This window comes from Pteropus alecto, unplaced genomic scaffold, assembly GCF_000325575.1.
Source record: "Pteropus alecto unplaced genomic scaffold, ASM32557v1 scaffold21, whole genome shotgun sequence".
Classification (NCBI taxonomy): Eukaryota; Metazoa; Chordata; class Mammalia; order Chiroptera; family Pteropodidae; genus Pteropus; species Pteropus alecto.
The window spans coordinates 23,431,744-23,451,047 of NW_006436282.1; the positions used below are offsets into that span (position 1 = coordinate 23,431,744).

The 19,304-nt window shown below is 35.0% G+C and overlaps 1 protein-coding gene and 1 pseudogene across 5 annotated transcripts in view; one reads left to right on the top strand and one right to left on the bottom strand.

The window, feature by feature from the left end:
• The window catches only part of NT5C3A (5'-nucleotidase, cytosolic IIIA), a 54,603-nt gene that overhangs the window by 13,533 nt on the left and 21,766 nt on the right, over positions 1–19,304 (bottom strand). The window contains exons 1-3 of one of the 5 annotated variants that reach the window (XM_006912054.3): positions 5,777–5,975; positions 4,925–5,019; positions 1,573–1,627 (exon numbers count right to left, since the gene is read on the bottom strand). The exons of 1 other annotated variant lie outside the window; for it this stretch is intronic. In XM_006912054.3, coding sequence (XP_006912116.1) covers positions 1,573–1,608 — 36 coding nt within the window. In that variant the 5' untranslated portion in view covers positions 1,609–1,627; positions 4,925–5,019; positions 5,777–5,975. Of the gene's footprint in view, positions 1–1,572; positions 1,628–4,924; positions 5,080–5,776; positions 5,976–19,304 lie in introns of those variants that run through there. 3 more of the 5 variants (XM_025046905.1, XM_015589384.2, XM_015589383.2) reach the window with 3 other exon arrangements.
• LOC112479929 lies at positions 12,441–12,559 on the top strand (annotated as a pseudogene).

Genomic DNA, 19,304 nt, shown 5'->3' on the forward strand with positions numbered 1-19,304 from the left:
CATGAATTATATGTAGAACATTCCTACATCATCTGTATTCATTTTGGCTAAAAATAAATAAATACATACATTGACTCAAGCAAGAAAATAAGTTTAGACTGATTTAATTCTACAAATCAGACACATATTCAATACCAATGAATCAAATACTAATACAATGGATGCAAAGTTAACATCGATGTATTACGTTGAATCATGTGAAACTGCCAATAGTGGACTACATCTGACATATGAAAACAGCAATGTCATATGCTTCGTCCTAACAGCAATTAACTGCACTGATGATGGCTTAGCCAGCACTTTGAGTCAGCTTTCCCCTCCCATCATATGCTGGATGAAGAAAGTCAAGCTGAATAAGAGATTTATAAATTGTGGCACAAAGTTGTTTGCATGCTAAGTCACGTTCTGGTTTACAGGCTCAAACCAGAAAAAGAAAGCTAGAGAGAGAAAGGATGAAAAACAGAGAAGAGGAGAAGCAACAGTAATGACCAAAACAAAACAAAACAAAACAAAACAAAACAGAAAGAAAATAAGAAAGAAATCATGGGGTAGTTGTCCTTTTTAAAAGAGAGGGAGAAATTGCTGTAATTTTTTAAGGGATTTTATCACTGTGAATATGGAGAACAGATTTAATTTTTTCCCATGCGTACAAATAAATATGCTAGTTACAGAGTTAAAACACTTACTAACACACTAAAACACTTACTAACGAGATTAACATTTAAAGTTAAGTGCTATTAGGCACTTTAGATACTTTTTCATTAAGTATGAATAAGAACATTTCATTTATGAGTCAGGTCTGAGGGTCTAATGTATAACACGGTGACTACAGTTTACAACTATAAACTATTATATAGTTGAAATTAGTATTTTTGTATAATTCAATCTGCTGAGAGAGCAGAACTTCAATGTTCTCAGCAAAAAGAAAGGTAAATGTGTGATAAGTGAGGGGTGTATTAACTAGATAGGGGGAATCCTTTCACAATTTTATTTGTCAATCATACCTCAGTAAAGATGGGGAGAAATATAAATAAGAACAAGATGAAGTTGGTGGTTTCACACCCATTTCTTAAAGGCAAGGCTGGCTGCCCTCGTTCAAGGGTATTGCAGCTATTAAGGACTAAGTTAAGAGGTGAAGTCAGTTCTGACTCCAAAGCCTGTGTTTTTCCTACCTCGACCTAATTTCTATAATGCAATAAACTCTACTGTTTCCCAGGAAGTTGTTAATTTAAACGCTTGTCATTTTTAATTTGGAGGCGCAAGATAAAATATCTCATGCTGTATGATTTAAGTGTGTTGTTGAGCAAGGAAAAATTAAGCACAGAAAGAAACGGGGTAACCATCTTATATGCCGAGAAGCACTATCATGCACATTAAGTTTCAAGCAAAAAAATTTTTCAAAGATAAGTTGAAAGTCAATTCAACAAATATCTGAGGTTCTATTGTGTATCGAACATTGTGAAGAAAGATCTGCACAAGATTACAGTCCCATAATTATCTGGTTAGAGACAGAGGTAAAAGCGGTGAAGATTTACCATTAATAAATGGAACTGGAAATCTTAAAATACCCACCATTTTCACATGTACAGCAGAATCTTGACTAGTCATTTCTTGGTTATCCAATCTTCTGGATTTTCCCAGATGATGTCACAGTAAAAGAGAGAGAAAAAAGGGACACGTGACACACGTACATTTCAGGCTCTTCCTATATATTAATGACATATTAAGGTGGTACTTTCGGACTGATTTAAATAGCGAATTATTGAAGGCATCTTTTTTCTTTCTAAGAAGCTCAGTAAAGATTTTACCCTACCTCACAAAGTCTGGGGCTAAGAATTTTTCATGGAGGATTTGCAGCTCTCCTGTGAGAACTTGTATGGTATTAATAAGATATGAATAGAGCTAAAGTATATAGTTGCAAAAAAATGCAGTACTGTAAGAACATTTCATCAACATTTCTCTACACGTAAGGATGAAGTTTGTGGGGAAATTATTACTATTACTGAATCAATGAAGGAATATCTAAGAAGAATGTAAAGAGAAACATGATATACAAAAGTCAAATTTATTCTTTAATTTTCTCATATTAAAATCTTTAATTTTATAAAATGATGTGACTCAGACGAGTTGTCTGAATCCAGCATAGTATCTGGCACAAAATAGATATGTGGTAGTGTTTGTTAACCGATCATTTTAGGGACTTGGGAGAAATTTCTATGCATCTATTTTTAAATCAAAAGAAGCAGTTTTTTAAATATCTCTTATTATTGTAATTTTTTTTTCATTTTTGCAGTATAAATCTTAAGGGAAAATTACTTATTTACTTTTTGGTCCTCAATGACTTTACTTTTACTTTATTCTAGATAAGTACAATTTTATAATAAAACTCTATTTAAAAAGGGCAACTTAGTTGAAAAAAAATCTGACTTTCTTAAACTCTAGTTATAGCAGATATATATATAATTCCCTCAAATTCTAAAATCCATTCCCTCGCCTTCCATTTTAAGTGCATAAAACAAAACTGGGAAATGTCATATAAAAAAGCATTTTCCCTCCTTTCTCAGGAAGGTTGTTAGTCTTATAACTGATGGCATCTTAGAGCTGTGTCAAAAGTATTTCCAAATAGTAATATGCCTCCAATTTTTCACATCTGAAAAATAATATAGTATCTATTATTTATCTATCTATACGTATACTCTATATAACTCATACAACATTTGATCGCCAACCTCAAAATGTAATTATAATGGTAGTTTGGGGGTTAGTAGTCTTTAGATGACTATATAGTTGAGCACACAGTCAAATCTAAGTAATCGTTCCTTGGTCTGTCTTCATTCTGTCGGTGTCCTCTAGCTTAAACAAAAGTGTCACAGAAGCTGTCTGCAAGTCTGTTTCTCCATTTATAGAAGAAACCAAAACATACATGTTTGATATCTGAAAAAGAGTCTGGATTTCTCAGAAGGCATTATTTAAATAAAACCATTTACTAGCTTGAAAAAGAGGAAGGAGAAGGTGGAAAAGTACAATAGAGTTTACAAAAATACTACATATTCTGTGAAACACTGGAAAAGCCCAACAAAAACAATTCAAGCAGTGAAGAACATATTTTAATATCTGGGAATCTAAGCTCTTTTTGTTACACATGGCCAAGCAGCCCAATTCCTCTCCATTAACAATCCCTAAGTATGGCTCTTTCTGGAGCATTAATGGTTAGTAAAGAAAAGAAAAAAGAAAAGGAAAAAAGCCAGTGTTAGTAGGTGAAAGAGTAATTGTCTTTCTCATGGTCTTGTCAAATTTTATCTGAACAAAACGCAAAAGAAAACAAGGTAACCAAAAATTTGCTAATAGAAAAAAAATTACAACTACTAAATTTGCAACTTTAGCATATTATTTTTGTTAAGTAAACCTAACAGTTCAGGGATACAATGCAAATTCCAACTGCAGATCGTTCATTCTTCCCAATCCTCCTCATTGGCAACCTGTCCAGAATTTATCCTCGTTCAAATATAATCTCACATAAAGTGATATTGCAGTCCTATTACAAAAATCAGCCCAAGGTCTCTATCATTATAAAAGTGTAAAGACTAATTAAAGCATAAATGTCAGCATTCTGGCACTATTCTAAAGAAGACACAGAAAATTAGGGCAGGGTATTTTTAAACCAATAGGCTTGTAAACCTATACTTGGTATATAAAGTTCTAGCTTACTTTGCCAACAGTCATCTGTTGCAGATGCTTCAGGAGAAGAGTTGCTGGAAAAACACACCAAGTGTAGAAGACATGTTCAAAAATAGAAAATACCACCCTTGAACTATGACCTCTCTTCAAAGGAAGTTTTGAAGTTCTAAGTCTCTGGAATTTTTCAGTGGGGACTGAAAAATGTGGAAGGTGGAAAATAACTGCACTTTCTGTATGAGATTAAGGTCTCTACTGCAACAGTGTCCATGACAAGGAAGATGTAGGACAAAGCTAAAGACTTCGGCAAGAGGTAAGAACTTCTTCACTTGAATAGCACAAACCTGGTAAGTGGAACTTTTAGGTCTCGTGGTGTTTCATTCTGAGATGACTAACTTTACCTTGAAAAGGTATTTACAAATCAATGACTGATAAATTCTATGTCTACATAAAAAATATTTACTTGCCATAAAACAAATTATAAAGTATCTGAATGCAAATTGAAAACTTTTAAAGGCCCATTTGATTCTCTTATGAAAAGTGGAAAATTGAATTCATTACTATAATTAGCTTCAAAAGTTATGATTCTGCTTTGATTTGGATAACTGAAGGCTCGTTTAAACTACACGCCAATAAAGGAATGAAATTTTGAATAGCCAAGTGGATATATTACAGTAATATATATTACAGTACTAAACATCCATGATTAATCCATTTTACTGTACTTTTCCAGCAACCTGTTTTACTTGTCTCAAGCTTGGGTTTTTAATAATGACACTTTCTTAAGGTAATTAGCACATGAAAATATCAAACTACAAGTTCGTTATTTCCATAGCATTGTATATCAGTTTCTTGGGGTGTTTAAATAATTTTCTCTAGTTAAATTTTTAAGGCAGCAGTGACAAAAAATGCACGAACCAGAAAGTGAAACTTTCTCAATACAGACATAAAAGAAAAATGAAACTGAACAGCAGAAGGTAGGAGAGGAAGAGGAGGTAAAGGAAAGAGAAGAAAAACAGATTTTTAAGACTAGTTATTTAGAAATTGGCAATTTATACCAATTTTCTTAAATAATAAAACTTGACTTCTTGGTAAGAATTTTGTGGATACTTATGAAAATACACAATTCCAGAGCTTAAAATTTATTTACTCACCTATTCTCCCCACATGCACTACCCTAATGTCTAACAGCATTTTTCAGATGAGTTAAGCTATGGCACAGGGAAATTAAGTAATTTACACTGATTACCCTTAAGGCACTCTGAGTTCTTCTGTCCTTGACTTTGTCCTAGAACAACAGCATAGGTGGCAAGCAATATCCAGAGATGCGCGCTTGCATACAGGCTGCCAATAAAAACCAAGTAAACTGCTTTAAAAAATGGTCTTCTGCAGTATCTAATTTTCCTGATTAAAAAAAAAAGAAACCTTTAAAAAAATAAGGCAAACTCAATTATTTAAATCTAACTTAGTCATAATGTCCTAGGCTTTTATGCTAATATATGTTTGAATCTTAATTTTTAATATATAATTGGTCTTAGAGACAGTAATCCAGTTTTTATCAATTCATAAAACATACTAGTATAATCCTATTCCATGATATCCTAGATAAAGCTCAGAAGCACAAAATAAAAATTAATTATCTTTATTACCAGCCATAATAAATAGTTCTTAATCCTAGAGACACAAAGCAGGTAGCTACCAGCAAAACTGAGTCACATAGCAACTGAATGGACAACAAAACTGGATCTTACAGTGTTTTTCCTCCCCTTGAAAACAGATTCCTGAGGGTATTTTGCTGCTTCTTAACATCTACATGTCAAACAAGAAGCACTTAAAATTAGATCTTATAAATTCTAATTTCCGAAACCTAAGACACTGCAAAATTCTACATATTCAGATACTTGTAACCTATAAAGAAGTTTTGCATTATATTAGATCATTCTATTTTTATTTCCTTAATTTGTTTTTAAATGCCTAAAATTTTAATCAGATACTGAACTAAATAAAAATCAAACAAAGTTAAACAAGAGAAACCCATTTGTTTACCTGGACTGAATACACACACACACACACACACACACACACACTCACACACACTTACCCCGAAGATAACCGGACGAGCTACGCCAGCAAAAGAAAATTCTTCCTGTCTGAGAAGTACTAATATAGCGTAAGGTGCAACTGGGGGGCGGTTCCAAAAGCCTTGGCTAAACTAAGCTCTACGCAAAAACAGTCTTGTGATGCATTACTACACAGAGTTTTATTATGCTCTGGGTGACAGGCTTGCTAGCTCTGAGCTCAGCACCAGTCAGTCTACGGAACATGATCAGATGAAATACTGCAACAGTTAAGAGGAGGCAAATCTGTACTGTCAGAGCACCGGCAGCTTGCTCTGAAAAGAAAAAACGAACTTTAACATTAACACAACTACGTCCTTCTTCGTGGTGGGTTTTTGTGTGTGTGTGTGTGTGGTTGTCTGTGTACTTGTCGTATGTGCATCTTCCTGTATATTATATTTCAATACAAAGGAGAAAAGATTAGGTTGTGGTTGCCTGGAGCCGGGGGAGGGGAGCTGGGGCTCTATTGCTCAATGGGTACAGATTTTCCCTTCGGAAGATGGAAGGAATTCTGAAAATGGTTGGTGATGATGGCTGCACAAAAATGTGAATGCACTTAGTGACAAGAACTGTACACTTAAAACTAGTTAAAATGGTAAGTTTTTGTTATGTGTATTTTACCAATTTTTAAAAGATCAGCTCATTTTAAAAATGTAAAAACAGACATGATGCACATATGTATGGCTAAGAGAATGTTAAAAAACAGTCTTTATTTCAGGGCGGTGAGATTTAATGTGATTTTTATGTTTTCTTCACATAGTTCTACATTGTAAATTTTAACAAGACCACGCATGCATGGATTTGCTTTAAAAATGTGAACACAGTGAAAACTAATTTTTATAGGTAAAAAAATTGAAAAAGTTCCTTTCCTGCTGGAAATAAAAGCAGTCGAATTGTTGTGAAGAAAAGTATTTTTAACCTTTAAGAGAACCTTAGTCTTGCTTTTAACCCAAGTAATGGGATTGCAAAACACTAATAGCATGTGTTAGCGCCTGATAAATCAAGCTGCAGCCAGTTTTATCATCAGGAACACAGCTAAGCTACAGTTACTTAAATACATTTTCACATTAGCATTCTCGTGTTTATACTCAAGAGAAATCAAACCCAGAGAACACTTCGGCAACCAAACTTTGTGAAGTAACATTCTTTGTTAAAAACAACCCAAGAATTTAAAAAATTGCTTTAAAAAAAGGTCATTAACAAATTAGCCAAACTTGGTATCTATCAAATGTTAAAACTTTGGCATTGCTATCTTATTTTAATAAGATTAAAAGAATCACAGCAAAACATTCCTCTAAGAGGAAAATCTTTTATACTGTACTAATGGAAGCTCAAGGGCAATTCATTTTGAAAATACTTTTGTATGAATATGATGACCTAACTGTACTGTAATATATTAATATAGTTAGCAGTGGTAAGAATTTTAAAGATATCACTTTGAAAGATGAATGACTTAAGATAAATCAACTTCTATAACAACAAAAACAATAACAACAACAACAGGATGCTGAAGTTAGAGTACCACAACCTTTTTGGAGGCCTACATAGAAATACTACTAAAATCTTTAGAAATATACATCCCCTGTAACACACCAACTCGGTGTCCTAAGGAATTTATTCTAAGGAAATATGGCAGTCCACGATTATTTAGTTGGAAAGATAGATGCATATTGTAGAGCTGTTTTGTAATACTGGGAAACTTTACAACCTAAATGCCCAATATCTAAATGTTCATTAATACAGGAGAGGTGAATAAACTGTGGTAAACACATAAAATATAAAATTATACAGTTCTCAAAAATGATTACAAATATCTGAAATTTATTGTGTATTTACTATGTGCCAGATACTTCTAAGTACTTGATAGTCCTCATCTCATACACTACTCATAACCTTAAAAGGTATGCGCTATCATTATCTTCATTTTGCAGGTGAATAAATTAAGGCTTGTACCTGGCAAGTGGCAGAAATGAATTCAAACTCAGGTCTCTTTGACTTCAGAATCTACGCTTGTAAATCACTTGATAGTACTGCTCTGTGAGATCAACATTTACAGATTTAGAGGTGCACGTGATCTACTACTGAGTGAAAAAGTTATGAGTACCTATAGCAAAAGTCCAATTTTGGGGGAAAAAGATCAAAGTACTTTACGACACAGAAAGATGGCTAAAGGAGGTGCTTTGGTCTCTCAGGGAAGAAGATGGCTTTGGCACTGCTGGTGTCCAGTCCTGCTGGTCAAAGGAGAGTAGAGAAGACAGGAAATAAGGGTACTGCTTCCTGCCTATAGGGAACTTCTGCTTTTTAATTCCAGCAAGTGTGTAAATGCAGTGAGGTGGGATGGTTATCTAGTGGGGTGTCCCTCCAGGGAGCACTAACATTTTCCCAGCAGTTTCTTACCCTGTGTGTCAGCCTCAGCAGCATGGAATGGCCCTTTATATACATACTAATTTATTTTAATCAGTATAGCCTTAAGAGAAAGATAAGAATTCCCCCAGTTTTTAATAGTTAGGAATGTAAGCATTGGAGCAGCTGTTACTTATTACTTCTGTGACTTATGTACAGGAACTTGGAATACTTTTTTTCTTACTGTATCTCGCTGTTTCCAGTCAACACTATACACATAACACATAAGAGGGCTAGAGATGTCTACAGCTAAGAATGTTTTGAAACTGTGCCACAGAAAAGGAACAGGATATAAGCAAAGCACAGAATAAAAGAAAATAAATTTAGTTTCAAATAGCTCTAGGATACTTTTTTTTTTTCTCCTTTGAGAAGGGATATAAAGGACCTAAAAAGAAGTCATTAAAGGCAGTCACTTTATCAGCACAATGGACTTTCATCTCTGGACACAGTGACTGGGCCCGGTTGCCTTGGTGTTTCTTTACTCACTGTCATAAAAACTGAAGTCACTCACGTATCACTCCTAATGCAAACTCGAGACCCGAAATTGACATGCCAAAGAGAAGAGAACTTCTCACACAGGACTCAAATCTTTGGAAGATTTTTTTCTCCCTTTATAACACTAAAAACGACTGTCTTTATCAATGGAGAAGGAGATGTCCATTTGTACTTCTGAGTAATTAATTACAACATTTAAGATACTGTCAATTATTCAAGCAATTTAAAAACCTATAATCACTTCATATACTGCCATCAAAAAATTTCTCAAAATTTTGAGTTAATGAAAAAACAGAAAAGCCCACAGAAATCAAATCTGTCAATTGATTAATTCATTTTGCCTTTGATCTTGGGATAGGGAAGTAAAAGGAATAAAGGTATTATATTAATTAATAGTTGTCTATGAAAGAAATCACTTCATAATCCCACATAAAGCCTATGGTATTATTTCTCAATAATCCAGTCTCAGATTTAACTACTAACTCAGTATAATTAATCCAATTATTATTTGGCCATGGAATGTATTTTTAACTTCAATATGAACTTGCTGACACCCCAGGAAGTTATCTCAAACAAAACAATAAAGTCAAATAAGGAAGACAATTGAGTAGGCAATAATACTCTGTATATGGACACTTACAAAACTTGTTCCTGATAATTGCTGCATGATGTAAACAGAAAGATGATTTTTTTAAACATGCAAAACATCAGTCTAGGCATCTGACTTCTCTTAAAACTTCTCTGAAAAGAACAGTCAACTAACACAGTGAGTGCTCAAAATAGAATTGCTATAAATGCTTACATGAATATAGTTTTAAATGTTTAAGGAGCAAAAACAAAGATGAAACAATAAATTATTACATTTAGGCAAAATGGACAGCAGGTAGATTTTCTCATAAGTTTTTCTCATTTAAAATCATTCCCAAAACTTATCCTGTTAGGTGACTGTTAGCGAAGCTGATTGTTATACTTATGAATTTACACACATATATTCAAATTGAGGAAAACCTATGGTTCTAATCTCAATGTATTTCTTAAAAATTCTATGCAAAACTCTAGGATTGAGTAACTCAATTTTCAGAACTCAAATGAAGTTCTCTAACAGTCTATATCATTTTTACTTTCTTACTTAAAAAGTAATAAATTCCCTAGTTTAAACTCCTTTAGAAAAAATGCCACTTATGTTGCAATAGGTAGGTCAAGTTCAAGAAAACTGGATGTAAGACAGTATCATAAATGAAGGGTGTCTTTCTTAGCTCTCCTTTCAAATGCACTATGTTCTGATATTTCAAGATGCTTAGTACTGAAATTGTTTCCATTTTATATCTGGATCTCTGTGCCTGAAATGGAACAAGATGAAAAACTGTTTTAACTTTGGACTCCTTCCACATTACACAGTTGGTATTCTGTTTGTTGAAAAGAAACAATATTGTTCAGAATTGCTATTTTGGTATGAGATATATTAAAAATGGCAAAAAGGTCATGCTATCTAAGCTTTTATTTTATTGTTGGTGTATAATATCCAATACATGTAAATGGAGAGTGCAAAGACTTAATACACCCTTTTGCTGTACCAAACTCATTTAAAAAATAAGGTAAAATGATGAAGAAAATTATTTTTGAAAGAGATTTAAGTTCATAAACAATTATAGCAAAGAATTATTAAAAATTATATGAAAGAGTAGTGGGTGATAACTTGAGTTTTAACAGTATATAAAGTTTTTTTTAAATGTTTATACATTTGAAGAGAACCTAAAGAGTATGCTTTTTTAATATATATTTTTAGGGGTTAAATAGATTTCTCTTCCAATTTTTGTGTATGTTTAAAATTTTTCATAATAAAATGTTGGAAAATAGATTAATTTACTTGTATTTCACTTTTTTCACATCTTGTTCATTCAAATATTTCAATAAAATCAATGATTACTTAATAACGAAAAAAGTACATAAGTAGAAAAAAATAACAAAATCCAGCTCTTTCAAAACTTCCTTGAATATTTGTAAACTCAATGTGGTAAATCAAAATACTTAACTTTAGAAAAGTTGTGATAACATATTATATTCAACAATATGATACATGCCATCAGAATAGAACTTACAGCCTTCAAACGGCTTTATGGTCAGGTTTTCTACTGGTGAGCTCTTTTAAACTTTTAAGGTTCGAATGTCTCCTTTGCTAGGTTAACAAACTATTTAAAAACACATAAAAAGTTAAGCTATCAAATTCCGTTTATGAAACTAATTAGTATAAAACCCTGAAACAAGCCTGTCAAAGATAGCACAAGAAGAGGAAACATACCTAACTTCACTTTTGAATACAGACAGAAGTGTTAAATAATAAACTAGTAACAAACAAAATTCAATAGTATAATAATCTTCAAACATGACTGAATCAAATATATTCCAAGAATCAATTAACAGTCATCACAGAGGGATGACAGGACCACATGTGATTTCATTTTCTTCTTCACACTCTTGGGTATTTTACTAAATTTACTGTAATTGAATATGTCATACACCTAGGAAAAAAAAACAAAGATTTTTTTTTTTTTTAAGTTACATGTTCCAAAATATAAGAAAGTGAAAGTATATAATGCTACTACATCTTTGAAGGAAATGAACATGGCATCTGGTAAGTCATGTGTATCAAGGTAAATGAAAATTGCCCACTGGGGCAAAATCATATCTTACTGTTTTTCCTGTAATAGCCTTCCTCATTCTATAGCTGGGAGGGTAAACTGATGAGTAAGACATACGAACTATTCAAACATTATGTTATATTCTCCTCCCATTATGGATACAGAATGAAGTCACAGTGTGTAAATGAGGAGTCATGTGCAAATTAAGCTCTGTAAAATACTCTAAAGAATTAGTATGTTGGTTTAACGAAGCCATTTAAAGATTTGAAAAGGAAGGTCACATTTAGATTGCTCAAAAATGCAAGTGAGACAAAGAATACTTGGAAAATGTATTTCTAACATACTCTCATGCTTAAAATCATTTTATAAAGAGCCCTTGCAAATCAAGAAAAAGAACTCGGATGATTCAGAAAAGAAGAAAATAAATGGCCGACTATTTTTAAAAGTGCAAGTTCAAAAGTAACAAATACTTTCAAAAATATTCTCATTTGGAAAGATGAGAAAAAAATGATACCTACTCCCAGGAAAGCAGGGAGCCAGGTACTTGAACATGATGCTGGTGGCAATGTAAACCGGTACAGTCTTTCCAGAGGGTAACCTGGCAGCACATTCAAAAGCCTCAGATTCGTGCAGGCCCCTTCGGCCGGCAATGCCTTTTAAACAAACAATCATGGACATGCACAGCTGCTGTAAAAATGTTCGCTGATCCATTATCATAATGAAAACCAGGAAATGATCTAAATGTTCAACAATGAACAACTTGCTAAACAAATTATGATATCTGTATATGGCATAATAACGAAGTAATATAATAGTTATTAAGATGAGCATAAATTTATTAAGAAATAAATAACTGAATAATCTTGTTAAAAACAATTTTACAGTATGATCTCATTTGGGGAAAAATGATACTTAATATTTGTATGCATAGAGAAAGGAGTATGCTTATTTAAAAGTGTTTTTTTAAGGTGGAGAAAATTCCAGATTACCGCTTTTCACTTATTTAGGTTTATTTATTTTTATAACAGCACATATTATATCAAAAATAAAAAGAGAATGAAGGAGGAAATGGAGCTTAAAATACATAAATAATTAAAACTGGACAAACTCCATCTACAGCCATGCTGCCCTGAACAAGCTTGATCCAGTCTGATCGCGGAAGCTAAGCAGGGTCAGGCCTGGTTAGTACTTGGATGGGAGACCACCTAGGAAGACAAGGTGCTTTAGGCATAAAAAATGAAAAAATAAGGGATTGTAAACTGACAAGGTCCTTGCAATCTGTGAGGTCAACCAAGGGCTGCCTTGACTAAATTAAAAATATATATATATATATATAAAAATAATAAAAAAATAAAATTGGACAAACTCCTTACAAAAAGTTGGATCTTAATTCAGGTAACACATGAGTCCTTAATTATCAAAACTTCCCTAAAGCTGAGTCACATGATTGGAAATTCACGTGTGGACCCCATGAGTTAATTTTTTTTTAATTTACAGTGAATCACATTATCTCTTCTTGTAAATGTATTAGACGGACGGCATTCAAAACTAAGTGAAACACATATGGAAGCTTTATCCTTTATAATAACTCTAGTTTCTCATACAATTTTAGTGAAATTAAATTTCAATAACTGAAAACGATATAATTATATATGCCAAGACTCCTAGCGTGCTACCTGGGTCAGCTTAACTACCTACAACGATGACAGCAGGTATCCTGGGCGGGGATTAGACCCTGTTTCCCAGGTAGACAGATGTTCAGGTTACAAACTGTTACTCAAAATGTGGCTTAATGCTGGACATCTCCCTATTGCTAATCTTTTTAACTTTAAAAAAGATTATAATATACTAGACAGTCTGCTTTTATCTCCAAATCTGAGGGCTCAAACAGAATACTGATTAGAGATCATTTTTAAATGCATTACTTAATCTGAACCTATGATAAGAAAACACCATATCTAAAAGTTGGGGGAAAAAACAGCTTTGTCTATTAACAGAAGGGAGACGATAAGAGAATTGACATTTACTGAATAACTTGTCTGAGGCCAACCCATTAGAATGTGGCAGCACCAAAACATGAACCAAGGATTTACTGACTACATACTAAACTCTCAAACATACATTACACCACCTCATCCCCTTACAAGACTGTCTAATATTCAAATCACAGATTACATAACTCGTTAAAGGAAAGAAAATACTGTATATATATACACTGGATAAGCCACAGTACTTATAATACAGAGAATAATAGAACAATAATTATGGAACACTAGGTAGATTTCTCTATCCTACTTTTGGTAGGATAGGGAAAATCATATATAGGTAGTACGCAGTTGTCCACAAAAGACAAAACAGAATAAAGTATTTAATTAGCTTGGAGAGAACATTTTCAAAGATCAGCAACATGGAAACACTTTCCTAAAGAATTATCATCCCATCTGGGGAGCATGCTTCATCAAAAGGCTTCAGAGAGCTAGAATCAGCCTGAATGCTGGCTCTGCGACTTACTAGCTAGTTCCTAAGCAAGTTAATAGAAAATTACAATAACTACCAGCTGGACAGTGTTTTAAGAATTAAATAAAGTAAACATGCAGGGTGTACTCGGCCCAAAATTTAAGTTCCTTTTTCCTGGTTACAGGATAATAGGACAAGGCCAAATTAACCCAAATGAGAAGCCATTTCTAATTGTTTTCTAGTTCTAGATCCAGTGTAGCCCTCTTTTTTCTTAAGATAACTTCAGTGGGTTTCTATTTTGTAACATTTCGCTATTCTATCATGCTTAGGTTCTCAAACTTTTCCCGTCTCTCTCCATCAGAATCAATCCACAGTCTCATTCCCTTAGAACCCTAATGGTCTGACAGAGTAATCTAGATAAACCGCCAAACCATTATGGGGGAAAACCATGTAAAAACATGATAATTTTTTTAATGACAATATTCTGAACTCAGATCCTGAATGGGACATTTGTGGTTTTTTTTTTTCTTTTTTCTTTCTCTTGTTGTGAGTGGGATATTTGAAGTGAGGTAAATGAGAGGGCTGTGTCATGACAAGTCTGTGGAACAGATAAATCGGGGGCAGGAAGGATCTTGCAGGAACCCACATGTAACTATCTACTTCCACCTACTTATAAGCAGGAACTTGCCAAATAATTTAAGCAATCCTCCAATCTACTGCTAAACAATTTTGTAATTTACTAATACTTTGAAAACGAGGAAGACGACATATATGGGGGAAAAAAGCAAACGGCACTTAACATCTACAATGACAGAAGACTGTCATACTCATTTAAAAAATTTTAACTTCCAAGGCCGAAGTCTTTTTAAAACAAAGCGTTTATGAGGCTATTGCTACCAAACAAAAGCCCGGTCCGGGGCATGGAGTCCGACTCTGTGGCGTGGCCAGGTGAAAAAGACAACCGTCCTGGAGTCGGCAAGTTTTACACATGAAGTGTAAAAGTGGAAATTCTCCAGTTTCAGGGAGGTGGTATCTCCAGGCACCGGCCCCAGGAGAAGCACAACATTCCAAGGTGCAGATGATAAAACTGTCTACTAGGCCCTGTTTGATCTGAGAGTTCCCCGGATACATTTATCTTTGTACAAAGTGTTAACGGCTAACTTCTGCTTCTTGTAATCTGCTTATTCAAGGATGTAGTTGGAGGCTTTATAAGCTGCCTCCTCTGGAAGCTCGGGGCTGATCTCCTCTAACCCTGTGTGGTAGAAGTCAGTCGCCAGCCGGCTAATAAAGGCTCATAATTCATCTCATTTGGCTCCGTGGGTCTTAGCATCGTTCGCGCCATAACAGAAGCAGGGGGATGAAAGACGCACGTCGTTCTGAAATCTGCATCAGCTTTAGGACAAAAGAGGGGGGAGAAAGTGAAGCAGGGCTCGTTCTCCGACAGGCGCGTGAATTACTAAGGAAGAAGTGTTTGCTCCTCTGTATTAGCTGTGGGCGTGGGACTGGAAACTTGAAGAATCAGAGGCTCCTGGGGTTTGATGGCTGCCTGGCTGTTCTTTCTTTTTTAGATAATCATGGAAATAGCCACTTGAAATTTGATCCAAAATTCCAACATACACTCTGGAGTGTGAGCAGTCTTCTGTTGGTTCTGCCCAGCAGTTAACTGATTAGCTAACCCCTTTTTGTCTCTTCCACCCTCTGACCTGATGTAATTTAATTCAAGACATCTCACAATTTTCCCCTTGTCGCTTGGTTGAAATTATATTGATGGGTTTAAGCAACACCAAGAGAATAAACAAAAGTGCATAAAGAAAGGGAATTTAGAAATGTAGCACCACAGTGAAACTGAGGATCCCTATTATTTAAATTTAGTTTTAAATCCTAGCTCTAGAAATCACCTCCCTCTCCCTCTCCCCTTTCCCCCTCCCCCTCAGAAATCCAGCCTTTCCCCTGGATAATCGGCAATCCCTGAGGTAGCAGAAGACAGTAGCTGGAACCTGACCAACTGGACCTCTGGCAAGCTAAAGATAACATCTTGATCTATGTTTCAGCTCCTGAGCCCTAAGGTGGAATGACCCCTTGGCTACTTCTGCATGACATCAGACAGAGGCAGGACAGAACAAGAACTCAGAACTATCCTCAAGACCTGAAGAAATGATTTATTACCCCACCTCGGAACAATGAGCTCCCAGCACAACCCCAAACTCCCTAACCCGCAGTGTCTTGTGATTTTTTTCTATATTATCTGTAACCTACATGCCATCGGAGAGTCAACTGGCCAATTTAATATTAAATTATTTTTTCTTTCTGTACTGCAAACTCCTGCTAGTGCATTATCTTTGGGCCAATGAGCACAGGCAGGCTGACTCAAGTTCAGTATCAATAGCAAAGGGAGAAGTCTGCCACCTGCTGACAGAAAAGCAGTATTGTATGCATTTCTCTGCTTGTTTTAAAGAGGAAAAAAATCTACCATGATAAGGTTCATGACATTAGCTTTCAAAAAATCGTTAAACCAAAAATATAAATTACAACCTCTAATTTAAAAGAGAATAAGGGTTAAAATAAGATTTAAGATTAGTTATATGCTTCTTAATTCAAGAAGTCTACATATTGTGATACCTGAATTATGTGGAAATGATTCGAAACTATAGGGAACATTCAAACTGCTATGAGAAATTAAGGAAAATCTAAAACACTTTGCAAAAATTATAAAGTCTTATGCATTTCACCTTGACAATCTATCTCTTTCCTGTCTCCTTTCTAATGCTCCCATAGTCCTCCAGGATTTCATTATCTTTAATCCGGGCTTATTTTAATTCCTGCTCCTTGAGAACGGCAGGATATGCCACAACATATGCCTCTTTAGCACAAGTATTATTTTGAGTTGATCATTCAGAGAAACAACAGACACAGTAGAGGGGGAATTTACATTCAGAAAGGAAATCTCTGTTTGCAGGGTATCTTCTCTGTACCAGTAAGGGAAGGATGGTTTAAGTCAGTGGAGAGGAGCTGACTTACATCTGTATATGGGCCCATGTGCATATGGACTCATGTTCACCAGACTTTTCCTCCTCCCCACCCCATAGCCTTATCTCTTTTGTCTTAATTGTAGATGCTATAATTCTAAACGAAATGAGAATTGAGAGTTATTTATTTTTCCATGAATATACGGGGACAAAAAGGGGGTTCTATGAAAAGTAATCTCACAGGCAATCTGATCACAATTCCTAACCGGGTAGGTCATGGTGGGTAGGCCTATAATTTTTTGGAAAAGATTTCTCTTTGCCTTAAGCGAGCCCTGCCTATGATTCTTGTGAATTTGAGTTAACACATCTTTGAAGTTGAGTGTAATCTCTCAAGAAAGCCCATAATTTTGTTAACTCTCCTGTAATCCAATCTCCCCTGCTTTTTCCCACCCTCATATAATCTTCCTGAGGTTGCCTCCTTAATTTCAAATGCATATAATAAACTGTGATAAGCAGGGGAGGGCCTGGTTAGTACTTGGATGGGAGACCACCTAGGAAGACCAGGTGCTGTAGGTGCAAAAAATAAAAAATAAGAGATTGTAAGATGACAAGGTCCTTGCAATCTCTGAGGTCAACGGAGTTGCCTCACCTAAAAAACAAACAAACAAACAAACAAACAAATAAACAGAAACTGTCATTCTCCAGAGCATTTGAGATCTTGCTTTCCAGGCAACCGTCCTCAGTTTTGGCTCAAGTAGACTCATAAAAATTCTCTACGGGTCTGGAAATTTCTTATGTTGACATATACATGTTAAATTCTGTTTTGTTTAAAAAAAAAACAAAAAAAAACCCACCACAGGTCCAAAATGGTGTCACTCTTGGTAAAAACCCATCATACCAAACCTATATTTAGTAGCTGATCTAACTGAATTTTCAACCTGTCTCAGAAAGATAATCTTAATCAACCCGTATGGAATGTCCTAGCCAAGCACCATATAAGGTAATCTGACACACAGGCCCTCCCCATCTGCCACAGAAAGAGGCAACCCACTAAAAGCCTTCTCCTTCCATTCCCCCACAGAAAAGATGTCCCAGCCCCAACATAATCCTTTTCTTTCGCTAACAGCTCCGTTGCCCCATCCTTTTTCCTATAAAATCCTTCCATTTTGTACAACCCTTGGAGGGCCCTTCTAGCTGCTGGGTGGGGCGGTGCCCCATTCATGAGTCACAGCCCATTAGATCTTCATATTTACTTGGTTGAATTTTGTTTAACAGTTTGCTTTTCTCTTGTTAATCTTTTGTTAGAGGGCTCCCAGAGGAGAATTTAGAAGGGTAGAGGGAAAATTACTTTTCCCTCGCCTACACTCACCTCCAGATTGATCATACTAAAATGCGTTCCAGATCGTCCTCACTTATTTAAAAACGAAAGTATTTTTAGCAAATTAATTACAAATATTTTACTCTTATAATAAAGATGTTTCTACAATGTGGTCCCAACATTTAAAAATGTTGTGTTTAATTAACCAATTCTTAAAAATATACAAAATACATATTCATGATGTTTCAAACCGTATGAAACATTTAAAGGATGAAAAGGCTGAAGCCTCCCTAGTTCTGTCCTCACCAGGAACAACTAACAACTTCTGGTGCAGTTTTCCAAGAATTTCCAGTGACATACAGCATGTACAAGTGTATCTCTCTTGGGACAACTGTTTTACAACTTCTTTCCCCAAGTTACTATCCTTTGAGCTTTTAAAAATGTTAACCCATACACAGTTACTTGTTTTTAACAGCTGAAAGCATTTAATTATACAAATTTGCCAGAGTTTAACTATCCACTATAATTTATTTAGCCAATGTATACCGCCCCCAACACAGTAAATGAAAATGCCCGTTTTTCTACATCCTTACCTTTTTCTCTTTACACAGTAATTGACTGGCAGACCCAGTTTTGACTATTTTTGAGCAATTAACCAAGTTCTAGGACTTGTAAAATCTGTAATTTTGCTCGGAGCAAGGATTTGAATAGTTTACTTCAATGCATGCATCAATGTTTAGCATGCATCAGAATCACCTGGAGAGCTGGTTAAAGCAGACAGCTAGGCCTCCACTCTGGGACAGTTTCTGATTTGTAAATCCAGAGTGAAGCAAAACAACTGGTGTCTTACAAAGTCCCACAAAATGCTGCTGCTGCTGCTCAGGACCTCTCTGAGAAGCACTGTGCGCTCTAACGCTACCATGGTATAAGATTTTGAAGATCTCATCCTTTAAAAAAGAAGGCTTGCCCATCTTTATTTGTGACAGTTTATAAAGCCAGCTCTCATGATGTAAAAAACTGCCCTATTGTGTAGGGGGGTACGTACCCTCATCCCCTTGAATCACTCTCTATTGTTGATAATGCAAATGATAAAAGTAAAAGGATCTAAGGATAGGATCAAGCTTTTAGCCAAAAAAAGAGAATTTGGGGATGAATTTAAAATATTAGGGTGGCTCCATCTGTTATGTAAATGGATTCACAACAAAAAGAATGAGGAAAAAAAAATAATAAAACT